Below are 16860 nucleotides of genomic sequence, written 5' to 3'. Positions count from 1 at the left end.
CGAAAAGAACATTCGTCAAAGACATACCATGAGCATCATATACGGGAACAAACTTAAGAAAATCTTCCAGAATGACGATTGTTTCTGAATGTGTACACAATGTATCCAGAGAGGGAATATTTCAATACCTGAAACATTTGCAGTTTTATTTGCCAGGACACTAAAATTTGTATACCCGTTCGTCTTGCTGACAATATTGTTCAAAATGACTTTGCTGGCGGGACCTACTGTTTGCAGTGTACTATGTCTTCTGGTATAGGCTAGAGCAATTTTGTTACTTTTATTGATCTGTCTCAGTCTTATCTTTGGCTTTAACAAAATGAAAGTGACTGAGGTATGAGTGATGCTAGTAATGTCATTCCTTATACAGCCAGTCCCTGCTGTGTATGGTGTGAAAATGTTTCTCATAGGGCCAGTTGGTGCATGCATTTCAGTAAGCTTGGCATTCTGATATGTATTAGCAACTTCTGGCTCAGTGAGGAAAGCAACGGGAAACTACCTCACTCCCCATTTCCTTAGTAGGCCTCTTCAGTGATGCCTAGGCCATCTATGACAGCTTATGGTGGAGCTGTTGAGGATTCAACCAGCCTTTTAGCTGAGGACTAAACATTCATACATTGTTGAAAATAATTTGTCCACATAGTTCATTAATTTATTTTATCCTTCGGCTGGTATAAATTACAATAGTATCGCAATGTGAAAGATGTTATTTTAATTCATTGTCACCGGTGCCAATCCGAAAATGCAACAATGCTCTAAAATTGCCGTTATGCAAACCTTGATTTCCTTGGAAAGGAATGCGACATGAACCCTCAATGCTAAACGTTCTCTGCAAAAAGAAAAGATTACAGTTTTGATAATTTCAGTTATTTTTTCTGGTTCTCTCCTATTTGAGTTTTCCTACCTCTGTCTATTTGGTCAATGATACTGTACCGGGCGGTACACCTCCACTCCGCTAATTTAAAATGTGCGCCAGTTGAAACTCCTCTGCTGGAGGAAGTCTGAACTTTATCTACGCTAGTAATTCTCTACTTTCTCAGAAGATGTCACCACGTGGAAAATTTTGAGTTTTTGAACTGTGTCATTTTTGATGTGTTTTTGTTTCACTTGAAGTAAGAAGTGTGAACTTTCTCTTCTAGAGGACACTACTGAAGATCAACAATAGTGCACCCTAGTGCGGAGTCAAAGAACTATTTTATTGGAGAAATTTTTATTTCAAATGTTTGTCTTTGCTAAAAAAAATTCAGTTATTGTTTAAGTTGGCTGTATACCCCTCTCTTTCCCCTTGTTTTGCATTTAACCAATCCTGAATTTCTTTGAGTTATTTCCGACCAATCCGATGTATCTTCCCCCAACTTGGATATGTTTCTGTACCCGAGCCAATAAAAAGTTTGTGGGAGGGTGTTTTCATTCCCCTAACGCCTAGAACCTTCCGCGAGAGGATATAAACTGCTGATTTTAGGGTCTCCGGGCCATTTCTGTTCCATCTTTCAGTGTATAAAGTACATAGCTGGAGGCGGGAAGCGCCTCTTTCCTCGGCAGCGGTCATCAATAAGGTAATGGCCGATTAATAAATTCTTTCTTTGCTAGCTCAGCAGTTTAACTCTCAGGGCGGGTGCGAAGCGTTCCTCCATGTAACCTTTTCCTAAAATGTAACGATCTTTTCTTCTATTCTCTTGTAAGCTGCATATTGGGATAGAGAGTGCTAACCCTCTCGAGCTCCCACTCACATTGTCTTGAGGTGAACTTATTTTCTCAACCTATTCTTCGTTAATGTAAAACAAATTGCTCTTTTCTAAGTCACCTCGGTAGTATGGGATTAGCCCTTGCATTAGTGGCCTAGAGCCAGATTAGGTTTTTTTAAAAAAACAAGTGTATTAGGAGTGCAGATTGCCTCCTCTCAAATTGTTATTTTAGAGGTCATGTAATTGCCCCTTTTCATTTAATAGACCTCAGTAGGTTGGGTATTGTACCCCTGTGTCTATGTCCAGTGAGGACAACTTGAAGGTGGAGTTTGGTGTGGCCTGGGAGAGGCTTAAATTTTGAGAGCGAGTGGCTCTTTTGAAAATTAAGTGTTGTATGCCTCGTGGAGGCTTTTCTGTGTAATTTGGAGCAAGGGCTCCTAGGTATGAATGGGGTTTTCTGCCCCTCTGTTAAAACTCGTGTTTGGGGTAAAACTGAGCTGATTGCCCAAGCTGTGTAAAATCAGGGCGCGAAGCCCAATTCCTGTAAATATTGTAACTACCCTTTTTGACTTGCTACTTTGTACCTGCCATGCTTGTTATTTCTTGTTTTTGAAAAGAAAATATAACCTTGTTAAATTTTAAATTAATTTTGCTTTCGTAGCTGGAGACCTATTCACACCCGCACCTTCTTTCACCTCTACCTACCACGGAAAAACTCCGTAACAAGTGGTAGCAGAGCGTGGTTGAATGGGTCTCAATTTAGCCCCTTTTGACGGCTAAACATTGTTTGTTCCGAACTCTAACTATTTTCCCAGTTGCTGGAATTTTTTGAGTTTTTCAAAATTGTTCTGTCACCATGCCCGGCCCTCGCGATGTTCTCCATCTTAACTATTTGCGCAAGGAGGAGTTGATCTATGAATTGACTATTAGAAATGTACAATCTGGAGGCACGGTTGCAGTAGACACAAACAAGCTTAGAGAGTCCCTAGATTTGCCCATTTCCATCCCCAATTTGGGAGAGAAAGAAATTGACGACTCTCTTTCCACGATCACGGAGAATATTACTGGGCTAGCTTCTGTAGTTAGTTTTTTTGATGAAAATGATCCTTCTCCTAATCAAATTAAGCGTGTGCAAGCTAGGCTATATCATTTTTCGAATAGGGTTAACGATCTGTTGTCTCTAAAGTTGAATGACGTTCAGAAGAAGGAAGCTGGTACGCTGCTTGAAAATATGTCTGAATTATCTAGCAAGGTCACTCAATTGTTAACAGGGGAGGTTCCTCCCAAAAGCGATCTACCCACCACAGTGAATGCAGGTAGTGAGGAAGCGCCTCCCAAGGGAGAAGTTAATAGGATAACCGTTGCTGCTCAAACTATCCCTGCCCCATTGGACAACGAATCTGAACGTCGTGCATCATTGAGTAACATCCGTTCTGAATTAACTCCTTGCCATTGAAACCTTTACCTACTATGTCACCCGGGTTTAGCAGCTTGCCTCATCCATTGGCAATGTTGCTCAGAGGTATCTCTAAGTTTTCCGTTAATACCACCAGTGATGTAATTTCTTTTTTAAGATTTCTAGTTGAATTTCAGGATCATGCCCTTGTGTTTTCTCTTTCTCCATGTCAAATTTTGCAAATTATCTATCCGTATGCTATTGGTATCCTCTCAGATAAAATCGTAAGAGCCATTGCCGAGCAATCATCTATTGAGGATTTCCATGCCCATTTGCTAGCTAACTTCATCCCGGTTAGGGCCAGGTCCTCCCTTATTCAGAAGTACTATTACCGTGTACAACGCCTGGATGAAAACTTGGCTGATTTCATACAGGACATTAAGTTTTATACTAGGGTGTTTGCTCTTCATTTCCCTGAGGATCAGATTGTACAAGCTATTGTGGAAGGGATTTCACCACCCTACAGGTCATATTTGTGTTTCGCGTCGTGCCCGCAAACTTTCTCGGAACTTGAAGCATTGGCCGTCTCAGCGGAAGGAGTTAGATACGCCGATTCTTTGCGTGTCGCGAAAGAACCCCCGCCTTCCTTTAGTAATACTCGGCCTCCACCTCGCCGACCAGTCAATCCCCGTAAATGTTATGCTTGCGGGTCGCCTGACCATCTGCGCAACAAGTGTCCACTGATCAAGTCAAGTGGGACAAGGAATGGAGTCGGGTCATCACAAGGCTGTTTTAAATGTGGGGCTTTCTCACATATCGCCAAGAATTGTCCCAATTCGAATAGCACCCCCTCCTGCTCAACTTCTGGTGCAAATTCCACCTATGCCAATAATAAAAAGTGACTAGTGGCTTCGGCTGAGTCGACTAATCCATCTTCCCGAGACTCAGCCCCGGGTAAGCAGGTTGTAAATTCAGGGAACGAGCAATTTTCAAATTCATCTTTTGAAGGTCCCAAAGAGTGTCTTAGGATTGCGGCGGATTCCCCCGCACCGGTCCCCTTTCTCAAAATTGAGTTAAATAACGAGCCTATAACAGCTCTCTTAGATTCAGGTAGTGTTTGTTCTATTATTTCGGCTGATTGGTATTCAAAATTGAATTCTGTTTGTAAGCTTCCTAACTATTGTTTGTCGGCGATCCAATACGTTTCGGCTAATTCCTCTCCATTAGAAATTCTCGGTTCCTTATATGTCAAAATTCGTATTTTTCAATTCACATGGAAAGTTAAATTGTTTGTGGCCAAGCACTTGTCTTGCCCCATTATATTGGGAGCGGACTTTATTTCTCACACTGGTCTTGTGCTCGATCTTAAGAGTAGGTCTTGCACTTTCAAATTTGTCTCTAATTGTAACATCCCTTTATTAAAGTGTAATTCTGCATTATGTTCTTCTATTTCGCCTACCCAGGATGAGATGTTGTTAGACCTTAGACATCTACCTGAGGAGCAGGCTGATAGTATTCGCAAATTGTGTCAGTCGTTTCCCGAGGTGTTCTCTGATACTCTTGGTGTTACTGACCTTATTGAATACAAAATTGAGGTCACGGATTCGATTCCTGTCCGTTTTCCACCTTATAGGCTATCTCCACCTAAAATGAAGGCTCTAAAAGAAATCATCGATCAGATGTTGAAGGACGGTATTATTAGGCCCTCTAAGTCAGCGTATTCTTCGCCTATTTTTTTAGTCCCGAAACCCCAAGGGGGCTTCAGGCCTGTCATTGATTACAGGGCTCTCAATCGGAAGTTGGTGTTACAATCTGTGCCCCTTCCCGACCTTCATTCTTGTTTTTCATGGTTTCGTAAGGCCAAGTTCTTTACTATCTTGGACTTGAATCAGGCCTACAATCAAATTCCCCTTGCCGAAGAGTCTAAACATCTTACAGCGTTTGCCACGGACTGGAATTTATACGAATACAACCGCGTGCCTTTCGGGCTCCCCACGGGAGCAGCTGTACTCACTAGGCTACTAGATAGGGTCTTCTCCGACATCAAATTTGAGTACTTATATCACTACTTGGACGATGTCGTCGTATTTTCAGAGACTTTTGAAGAACATCTAGATCATCTGCGAGAAGTTCTCGATCGCCTTCGTAAGGCTGGGTTAACTGTTAAGTTGTCCAAGGTTGCCTTTGCTAAGCCCTCTATGTCTTTCCTAGGGCATATTGTGTCACCGGATGGTGTAGCAGTCGATCATTCTAGAACACAGGCCATCCGTGATTTTAAACCTCCCAAGGACATTAAAGGTATCGCCAGGTTCATTGGTATGGTGAATTTCTTCAGGAAGTTTATTCCTAACTTCGCTAATAGAGCGGCGCCCTTAAACCTTCTTCGTAGGAAAGGCATCAAATTCGAGTGGGGACCTTCTCAACAAGCCGCTTTTGAAGACCTTAAATTAGCTCTTTGTAATGCCCCTGTACTTGCTATGCCTGATTTCTCGAAGAAATTCATTGTCCAAACCGACGCATCGTCGTCAGCGGTAGCTGCAGTCCTTCTTCAAGAGACTGAACTAGGGAGGCGCCCCATCGCCTATGCGTCTAGGACATTGTCGGCTCAAGAAGCCAAGTATTCCATCTATGAGCTCGAAGGTTTGGCAGTCTTATTCGCGTTAGAGAAGTTCCGTCTCTATCTGGAACATGTCAAATTCGACCTGGAGACAGATAATCAAGCCTTAAGCTGGGTCTTAGGTAGGCCGCGTCGTACTGGTCGTATAGCCCGTTGGGCCATCCGTATTTCTGCCTTCCAGTTTGATGTTAGACATATCAGAGGTACCGAAAATGTTGTTGCTGATGGACTCAGCCGTATGTTTTCTAACGACGTCGAGACCCACGAACCGGTCGACAGTTCATCACCTTCCGAGTCCATACTATCTAAGGTTAATGCCATCCTAACAGATGCTCCCATGCTCTTTAGGGATATCGAGAAATACCAACGTGAAGATCCGACGCTGGCTCCGATAATGGAAACCCTTTCTTCTGGAGAACATGTTGTCCCTTATGTTCTGAGGAATGGTGTTCTATGTTGCCCTTCGAGGCATGATAAGATGATGAAAGTTGTTGTTCCAGCGGTTCTTGTACCTATGATCTTCAAGTATTATCATGAGACCCCATTAGGAGGGCATCTTGGTATCTTTAAAACTCGTGAAAAGATTCGTGAAATGTTCATTTGGAAAGGTATGGACGGTGAAATCCGTGAATTAGTAAAGGCTTGTAAATCCTGTTTGCTTAGTAAACCGACCATGTCCACCAAGGTAGGCCTCTTGTCTTCTCAGCAAGCGTCGCGCCCCATGGAACGCCTGTATATTGATTATGTTGGACCATTCCCCCAGTCAAAGGGTAATGCCAACAAGTTCATCCTTGTGTGTGTAGATGGTTTTACCAGATTTTCTTGGTTATTTCCGACTAAGCTGGCTACCGCTCAGTCTACCATTACTTGCTTAAATTCTATTTTTGCTTCTTTTGGTCCGTGCCAATATATTGTATCTGATAATGCGAAGGCTTTTACATCTAACTTATTTCGTAAATTCTGTTTTGACTTATCCATCTCTCATGTAACTACTTCTGCTTATTACCCTCAACCATCTCTGGCTGAACGGGTTAATCGTAATCTCAGGTCCGCACTTATTGCCTATCATCATGAAGATCATTCCAGGTGGGACACGTCCCTGCATTGGTTAGCTTTTGCTTTGAATTCGGCGGTTCATGAATCTCATAAGTTCACTCCAGCTTCCTTGATGTTCAAGTTTGTTCCCAACACGCCGCTCTCTAACCTTTGGTCTCTGAGTGACATTCTACCCGAGACAATAGATCCGGATAATATTAAAGATCTTTGGAAGAAGGCTAAAGCCAATCTTAAGGTATCTCATGAAAAGGTTAGGGAAAAGTATGATCGTGGACGGAGACCCACCACTTTGAAGGTAGGTGACCAGGTGATGGTCAAGAATTTTGTTCCCGCGGGCAAACTTGCCCCCAGATTTCATGGGCCATGCATCATTCTCGATTTTCTTACGCCGGTTACATTGTTAGTAAGCAATCCAGCCACCGAGAGGATATTTAGGGTTCACCTGTCCCAGGTGAAACCGGTGTAAATTTTGTGTCATCTTGCTTCATATAATTTGATAGGAATATGAAGGTTATATTTTTTTTGAGTTCCACTCTTAAGGCATTCTGCTCCTTCTATTTTATTTTATATGTAAGCATTTCTGTGAAACCTCCCCCGAGTTGTTAAACTGCCATCCTGTCCTTGCCACGGCCATTACCACGCTCCCGTCTCCTGCTCCACTACACACAGTGGCTGGCTTAGATGAAATACCATGGATATCTGCACGCCGCTGGCCCCTCAATCTCTCTACATGCCTGTGCCCTCAAAAGAAACATGATGGTCCAACACAATTCTGCCGCCTAGCTTAAATGTTTCAGTGCCCCCGCAGCCGCGCGGCGCTGTGCCGCGGCTGGGTTCGAGGACGGGCCCCCTCGGCCCCAGCGAGGACGACATGTGCACGGCGAGCCGGAGCTCTCCTCCCGGCCAAGGCTGATGTGCGGCGCACGACCTGCTACTTGCCCGCAGCCTGTATATGTTCACCGAGGGCGCGGCGTGTTTCAACACCTCTGCTCCCCTCATAGTGCGGGCGAGCGGTATCTCAGGGTACTTGAGGGGTCCGAGCGGCCTCCTTTGGACGCAAGCTGCAATGGCCGGTCTGGCCATCCAACTTCATCAACCTCAACTACATGGACAGTTACGATAAGCAATGACTACACTCGGGAATTCAACAGCAATATTTGGTGGACATTGCAAAATTTTTCATCACTTTTAAGTATTAAAAGTTTATCCTCAGAATTCTACTTCTACAAACTTAAAAACTATTCTTCATCTGCAACAACAAAAATTTTGAAACTAAATCAAACCAAATTAAGAAAATCTTATAAATTTTTTTGGCAATTAATCTCCATACCTACATCAAAACTTGGACCTTGTTTTCAAACAATTTCATGTGTCACCCCGGGAGGAACTTTTGGGGGGGGAGGTCTGTACCGGGCGGTACACCTCCACTCCGCTAATTTAAAATGTGCGCCAGTTGAAACTCCTCTGCTGGAGGAAGTCTGAACTTTATCTACGCTAGTAATTCTCTACTTTCTCAGAAGATGTCACCACGTGGAAAATTTTGAGTTTTTGAACTGTGTCATTTTTGATGTGTTTTTGTTTCGCTTGAAGTAAGAAGTGTGAACTTTCTCTTCTAGAGGACACTACTGAAGATCAACAATAGTGCACCCTAGTGCGGAGTCAAAGAACTATTTTATTGGAGAAATTTTTATTTCAAATGTTTGTCTTTGCTAATTTTTTTCAGTTATTGTTTAAGTTGGCTGTATACCCCTCTCTTTCCCCTTGTTTTGCATTTAACCAATCCTGAATTTCTTTGAGTTATTTTTTTTTATTTTTTTTTTTTTGTTGATATCAAGTAGCTGGAAGTCCCGTGGCGCACTTCGGCCACTCTACTTATCTGTTTCAGCGACGTTGGTTCAGCTTCACGGCGTAGCGCTAGCGGGGCAAAATCTATCTGTCTATGGCGGAGCAAGCCCGCCATGTCAGAGCTGAAAACCCCTCTTCTCTGAGCTGTTAAAAAGTCAAGTATGTTAGTGCTAGTTGGCAAGGTAGGAGATGGAAGTTGTTAAGTAATTTAAATTGCAAGAAGAAGAAGGCAAGTAGTGAGGGCAAGGCGATTTATCTTGGTCTTGGTGGGAGGGGGACTAGGGTACGATGAGTTGTCGGGGAGGCATGGCTGGGAGATGAGAAAGTTGGGAAGAGAGAAGGTTGAGTAGAAGATAGAGTAGGGCAGGGTTACTATTGCTTGGTTGAGAAAGATGAGGAGTGAAGCTATTGAAATGTGGTGGTGGAGGGCTTGGTTTGCGGAGGTGCCTGGCATTCTTGTAGTGAGACCGAATGGCCTTCTTCATGAACGGGCACCCTGGGAAAGAAGCCGCATGATTCCCCTCACAGTTCGCACACCTCGCCTGGGTACGAGGTACCTCGCAGACAGTGTGGTGATGATCACCACCACACCTATTGCACCGGGTGGAATTGGTGCAGGTCGCAGCTGTGTGATGTAACTGCAAGCAGTTATAACATTGGATGACCAGGGAGGGGTGAGGGGGAGGGGAGGGTTGAGGCGGTGGGGCTGGTTCGGTGCTAGAAGAAGTCTGAGGCGCTGATGACCGGCGTTTCCTTCTTCTTCTTCTTCTTCTTCTGGTCTGGGTGGCGCTGGAGGTGAGATTTGGAATAGGTATAGAGCTAGGGTCGGGAGTCGAAGTCGGGATAGTTTCGGGAGATGGAGTTGATACATCAGTCTGAGCTTCCTGGGTTTGAAGTGGGACGGGGTCGGTCTGGATGGTTTGAGGTTGGCATGATATACTGTCGGTCTGGGTAAGTTTAGGCTTTGTGAAGGGGGCTTGAGTGGATCGATCAATAGTGGCAGGTTGGCAGGTGTTGCTTACTGGATTGATGAGCATGGGGGTGGGGATGTCTGCATGTTGAAGTTTGCGGAGAATGATGGGAATAGATTTATTGTAGAGAGGGGTGAGGATGAGATGGTTATTATGAGTTTCCTCTATGGTGGCTATATGCTTGCTGAGGACTGGTTCTATTGCTTCGATGACAGATTTACGAGTAAGGGGGATGGGGCCGGGGTTGGTGAGAGGGATGATGAGAAAACTGTTCTTGGGTGCAACTGGGAAAGGTGAATTTTTGTGGATATAGTGGAAGGGATGCTCGAAGGGGGATTCTTCGGTCTCGACGAAGACTTCGACAACTTCTTCTTCTTCTTCATCCACTTCGCCGGTAGCATCTTCCACCATTTCTTCAACGACGTCGCAGTCAAACCCAGGCAGTTCGTCGGCGGGGCAGAAAGGGATATTGCAGCTGGAGAGTTTGTCGGATAGAGGGGACTATCGGGAGGATGAAAATGACATGAGTGTCGTCATTTTCATATGTCCGATGAATAAATTTGGTGAGGGGAAGAAGAGTAGAGGCAATTAGCCGTCTATGAAGAATTATCTTGGCAGGAGAAATATCTTCAGGGGGGGGGGGAATAACCAGGTAATTATCATGGGGGCGGGTGGGTGCGTCTGAGAATTCAATAGTAAGAGGAAGATTAAAGTCATGGTATGGGCCCCAGCTACTCGGTCCACCGGGGGTGTCCATATCAGTGGTCAGAAGAGTAGAAGAGAAAAGAACGGGAAAAGAAAAGAAGATTTAGTAGAAATAGAAGTAGGGTGGGGGGGGGGGGCTGGGAGGTGGGTCGGGAACTAGCACTAGGGTCAAACTCCGAGGAGGACCAGGGTGCACTCAGGGGGTACCAGTCGTGCCAGGTGTAGTTTTAACGGATCGCGCCGGGACAAGGCACGAGCAGGTACACACTGAGCGCAAACAAATTTGCTTTAGTTTGGCCTAATAAGGCCAGTCGGCTGTGCTGGTACTTGTTGGCAGTCGAGTAGCTGGTGTGGAAATGAGAGACCGCAGAAAGGTGGCCTCCCAGAGTATATCCACGAAGTCGGACCGCCCTGTAAATTTTAAAGATGGCGGCCGTTGCCGGGCGACTCTGAAGCAGCTGGCGGAGAGCGAGCCGGGGCTCGCGCTGGCAGGAAGTCCGGTGAAGCGCTATCAGTGGCAGGGTGCGGTACTAGCGTACCGCAGAAACAGCAGTTGACCGGAGACGTGGGCGACCTGGCGGCTGAACGGGGTGCACGCTCGGTGACTGGGATCTCTGCAGATCTTGCCTGTTCAGAGCATAAACTAGGAAACGAATGGCGGCTGGCTTGGCTGTGCTGCTGGGGGCACCCGGTTTCAGCGTGTAAATGGTGGCTGTTGAGTTATTTCCGACCAATCCGATGTATCTTCCCCCAACTTGGATATGTTTCTGTACCCGAGCCAATAAAAAGTTCGTGGGAGGGTGTTTTCATTCCCCTAACGCCTAGAACCTTCCGCGAGAGGATATAAACTGCTGATTTTAGGGTCTCCGGGCCATTTCTGTTCCATCTTTCAGTGTATAAAGTACATAGCTGGAGGCGGGAAGCGCCTCTTTCCTCGGCAGCGGTCAGCAATAAGGTAATGGCCGATTAATAAATTCTTTCTTTGCTAGCTCAGCAGTTTAACTCTCGGGGCGGGTGCGAAGCGTTCCTCCATGTAACCTTTTCCTAAAATGTAACGATCTTTTCTTCTATTCTCTTGTAAGCTGCATATTGGGATAGAGAGTGCTAACCCTCTCGAGCTCCCACTCACATTGTCTTGAGGTGAACTTATTTTCTCAACCTATTCTTCGTTAATGTAAAACAAATTGCTCTTTTCTAAGTCACCTCGGTAGTATGGGATTAGCCCTTGCATTAGTGGCCTAGAGCCAGATTAGGTTTTTTTAAAAAAACAAGTGTATTAGGAGTGCAGATTGCCTCCTCTCAAATTGTTATTTTAGAGGTCATGTAATTGCCCCTTTTCATTTAATAGACCTCAGTAGGTTGGGTATTGTACCCCTGTGTCTATGTCCAGTGAGGACAACTTGAAGGTGGAGTTTGGTGTGGCCTGGGAGAGGCTTAAATTTTGAGAGCGAGTGGCTCTTTTGAAAATTAAGTGTTGTATGCCTCGTGGAGGCTTTTCTGTGTAATTTGGAGCAAGGGCTCCTAGGTATGAATGGGGTTTTCTGCCCCTCTGTTAAAACTCGTGTTTGGGGTAAAACTGAGCTGATTGCCCAAGCTGTGTAAAATCAGGGCGCGAAGCCCAATTCCTGTAAATATTGTAACTACCCTTTTTGACTTGCTACTTTGTACCTGCCATGCTTGTTATTTCTTGTTTTGAAAAGAAAATATAACCTTGTTAAATTTTAAATTAATTTTGCTTTCGTAGCTGGAGACCTATTCACACCCGCACCTTCTTTCACCTCTACCTACCACGGAAAAACTCCGTAACAGATACAACTATATTTGTTTGCAGAAACAGAGAGAAAAAGTTTGAGCAATAATAAAGTCCTTTGTGTAATATTCGTAGTTTTCGTCGTTTCTAAACTCTTCTGTGGCATTCTTCTTTTCCTTGAATGGATTTTAAACCAGAGAACCAAGCTGAACCTGACTGCTTTTCCTTGTACCAAAATCAGATTAAAATATCACACATTATTTACAAAAGGGTCCTGGTGTTGCATATGAATAGGCTAACCATTGAAACTCGCGTAGCCAGTTCCATTGAAATTTTAAATTCCTGTCTCCTGCTGGGAACTTAAAGTCGTCAGCAGGGGACCATGATCTCTTCAAGTACCTGTATGTATATTTTTCTTAGTCAAGAGAACTCATATCAGAGTGAGAAGTACAATCAAGTTTTAGGTGATTTTCTTCAGAAATAGAAGTACAAGTCCTATCAGGTAGAGACAACACACCACTGGAAGATCCTTCACCTGTATCGTCATTATATAGTTTCTGTTTCTTCGGTCAAATATAACTGTCCGATTTCTTCAATATGCTGTGAGAAACATAACCACGTCACTAAAATCACATGAACCCACACATCATATTGGCAACAATTAGGTTTTTCCGCAGAAACTGACATCGCTAGTTTACTTCACGAGGCGTACTATCTGGAGTTCTGAACTCGTTACATCACATATATTTTGTGTGTTCGTGTCATCCGTTGTTCACAAATCCCTGTGCTGTTGATCACTCAACTTCCGGGTTAACCGTGCCATTTCTCCACAGGTCTACACTTCGTCTCCCTCAAAACATTTGGTGATAAAGGTAAGGGTAAAAACCATTCACTTAAAATCAAAAGACCGGGCAGAAATGTTACAATATCCTGTTTAACTTTTGCTAATGACGTGTGGAAGTTACCGGCGACCTGTGATGTCTTAACACAGACATGTGAAGGTCACGAGCTGGCTGACAACTCTGCGTGCACGAGAAGTAGCTGTTACGAGCGCTAGCCCAGGGCGTTACAAGAGAGCGCAAGCCAGGAGGAGTGCACATTACACTTACTCCGTGCAATCCAGGTATATGTAATTAAATATAATATATAATTGAATGTGTTCAACACGGTGATTGCATAAAATGCACTAAACACCATGCTTTGTAATCACCGTGTACTCCTGCCGTGTCTAGAAAACAACGTGTTTCGCAGAGAACTTTGCCCCGCGTCTTCAGAAGAATTTCAGGGCTAAAGTGCCGATTGACTCGGTCATGTCTCTCACTAAGCATATTTTCCCTGAGGACATTACCAAGCTTTTTCGCCACTGCATGACTTCGAGCTATTTCTTGTGGGGTGGGTAATCTTAAGAACAGACGGATGAAGCGGTTACGGGAAACCCACTCTCGCCGGTAGTAGCTAATTACTTTATGGAGCATTTTGAGAGGGGAGCTATTGCTTCGGTGCCCGTCAAAACTATGATTTGGTGGAGGTATGTTAATGACAAATTTGTGGTATGGACAGAAGGTCCCGAAAAACTTCATGTATTTTTAAACCACTTAAATCATCAACATTTTTCAATTAAATTGGACGGATGCCTTACTTTTTTGGATGTTCTAGTAAGAAAGAAGCCAGATGGCTCCTTGGACTTTCCGACTATCGTAAGCCTACTCACAAAAATCGCTACTTCCATGTAGATTTCACCACCATCTAGCACAAAAACAGCGCATTCTCACGACACTCACAATGAGAGCGACACGAATGTGTCAGCCATCAAATATCCAGGAGATGGACACACTCAAAGGCTAAAGTTTGCAACGATGTACAGATTCATAGAGTCCTGCATCCCAGAGGGACAACTGAGCAAAGCTCAAAGAAAGAAGAAGTGAAGGGAACTGCCTACCTGCCTTACATTCACAATACCAAGGTGCTCCGCAAGCATAATATAAAAACCGTGTTTGGCACCGTCACTAAAATTGCTCACAGTTTAGGTAAAAGCAAAGACAAATTGTCCCCACTATTACTGTGGCAGTATAAAGACAGCAGTGGGAATTGATCTGAAATTTCGTACTTTATTGTACATTTTTGTACAAGATTTTATTCTGTAGGGACTTTTGGACTTGGAAGGATTGTTTCGATCTCATAAACATGGACCTATACAGATCAATTTAAATTCTTTTTTCTGGGTTGTATCAAAATTATCATTTTATCTATGGATTTCAATATTTTCGTCTTTGGTCAATTACTATGAAAACTATACTACAAGCGCAGTTATAGAAACGCGTTTCCTGTTGTGTAAAAGAATACTTCTCTCGAATATTTATTATCACTGTTCCAGCAATAAACAAGAGATATTTGACTGGATAAAATAAGGGTAAATGTAATTGGTTAATGTGAAAGTCGAAGGTGAATTCTGCATTATGATTGGTTTCCTTTGGTGGTTGCACCATTTCCTGTTTCTCGATCTTATCCTTTACCCCGGTGGGAGCGAGGTAGCATCTGTGTCTTTGATCATCTGACCATTTTAGCGAGCGGACGTCCTCGTTCTTCGTGGGAAACCCGGTCTCAGGGTAAGCTCTGTTTCTGCCTTCATTTCGGTTTTTAACTTCATTCAAATGTAATAATTTTCCCTTTCCTTCCCCAGGAGTTTGCCCTCGAATTTCACGTTCACCGCTGATTTTGTCAAAATGACTTAGCTTCTCAGTTAATATCATATACTGTTTGGTTGGAGGCAACACCCTTTTTCTTAACCTCGTATTATATTGTAATTATCCCTCGGGTTTGCCTCCCGGCATTTCTGTGTCACCTTTCATACCTGCAGAAAATCTATGCACATTACCTGAAGTGTTTTAGACAATGATGCAAGTTTACTCTACCTATGTTTTAGGTTTAATTTCTATATTTGTTTATATAAAACGGAACTAGCCGTCATTTTAGTCGATAAGTATTGTCGGATTAGGGTTACTATAGGTTTGAATTTAGTGATATAATTTTTAAGCGCACTGCGTATGTCTGCAATTACACCTTATAATACCTAATTTCCCTTGTACTATGTGTCTAAGTTATTTCAATTTTGAGTTTCTGATTTCGTCTCTCTTTTCTTAAAAATAAATGTTGTAACACTCTCCGTTTTATTTCATAGCAAAAGGCCACGTTCCGTTACCTCTCAGGTTTTCATGCCACTTTCCGCGTCCGTTCCGTAGTTGTCATATTTCCTAACCTGTTCGTTTACATTTGGTGCTGCGATGATTTTGTTCAATCAGTTTTTTAACTATGGTTAAAATTTAATTATATTATTATTATTATTATTATTATTATTATTATTATTATTATTATTATTATTATTATTATTATTTGTGTAATCAGCCAAAACACGGTTACAATTACACACTGGGGTGTACAAAATTCCCTGTACTTGTTGCGAGGTATACATTGGCCAAACATGTCAGTCCCTTGGGACTCGCATCAAGGAACACCAAAGAAATATCCATCTCAACCAGCCAGACATGTCAGCAATATCTGAGCACGCCCTGTCGTCGGGTCATGATGTCGTGTTCCAAGATATTCGAGCTCCTACCCACATTAAACACTACAGGTCTAGGATTATCCGGGAAGCTGTGGAAATACATAAAAATGCTAACAATTTAATAATAATGGTAATAATAATAATAATAATAATAATTTTATTTGCTTGACGTTCCACTAACTACTCTTACGGTTTTCGGAGACGCCGAGGTGCCGGGATTTAGTCCCTCAGGAGTTCTTTTACGTGCCAGTAAATCTACTGACACGAGGCTGACGTATTTGAGTACCTTCAAATACCACTTGACTGAGCCAGGATCGAAGCTGCCAAGTTGGGGTCAGACAGCCAGCGCCTCAACCGTCTGAGCCACTCAGCCCGGCGCTAACAATTTCAACAGGACACGGACTATCAATTAAGTAATAAGTGGTTGCCAGCCATTAAGGATTTACGTAGGTAGTTCTCTGCTATGTCCTTTCTATATTGTTATTTCGTTTCTGTGTTTTCCAAATTCGTGCGTTCGTCATCACCAGTTGGTTCATTCCAAGGTATGTGTTATGTGTTAATGCCATACGTTCATAACGTGTGTACATCGGTTAGCCCCCCCCCCCAACCCCTCACCCCATCTCACATCATTCTCTGGTTTTCCCCACATACTTTCTTTTCATTCTTCAGCTCTGTTCTGTTCTATACTGGTGTCTTTCATTGCACTTTATTTTTAATAGTTTCTATGTATTTCTTCTACCACATCGTCCCGGATTCGTCTGACGTTCTCTCTGATACTTCTCACTCACACACGATGTGATGAACATCTTAATTAGAACTTAACTGTTGTGGTCAGCTCCCGCTTGGCGCGCTGTGCCAGCATACAGCGAGCCACCTGGTGACGAACGACCGTACCACTACAGTTCACACGGTAAAACAAGCTTAAATTCAAACCCTCATTATTGTAGAAGATTTCCTGGTGAACAGTCGAGATTTTCTTCTGAAGACGCGGAGCAAATTTCTCTGTGAAACGTAAAGACTTTCACATCGTTTCCTTGAAACCATAGAAGCCCAAAAGCCCACATCATGTCTACACGTACGGGTCGTGAAAGCATTAACGTTAAAATTAAAATTACTTCAAAGGTTCCCATAAAGTATGAAGTATACTTTGATAACGGATATGTATTTTTTCATTTTCTTTTTTTAATTTTTGTGGGCTTAACATGTTCACCTGTACTATGAACGATTACGAAGCAGAATAATGCCGAATACCAAGCTATTTCTATCTCTCGCT

The 16860-nt window shown here is 43.3% G+C and overlaps 1 protein-coding gene across 1 annotated transcript in view; it reads right to left on the bottom strand.

Moving 5' to 3' along the window:
- Positions 1-16860, bottom strand: part of LOC136859064 (uncharacterized) — a 792234-nt gene that overhangs the window by 482428 nt on the left and 292946 nt on the right. The window contains exon 27 of the mRNA XM_068225768.1: positions 8887-10071. Coding sequence (XP_068081869.1) covers positions 8887-10071 — 1185 coding nt within the window. The remainder of the gene's footprint in view (positions 1-8886; positions 10072-16860) is intronic.

Source organism: Anabrus simplex, chromosome 1 (genome assembly GCF_040414725.1).
Source record: "Anabrus simplex isolate iqAnaSimp1 chromosome 1, ASM4041472v1, whole genome shotgun sequence".
Classification (NCBI taxonomy): Eukaryota; Metazoa; Arthropoda; class Insecta; order Orthoptera; family Tettigoniidae; genus Anabrus; species Anabrus simplex.
This window is presented reverse-complemented; position numbering and strand designations above follow the sequence as displayed.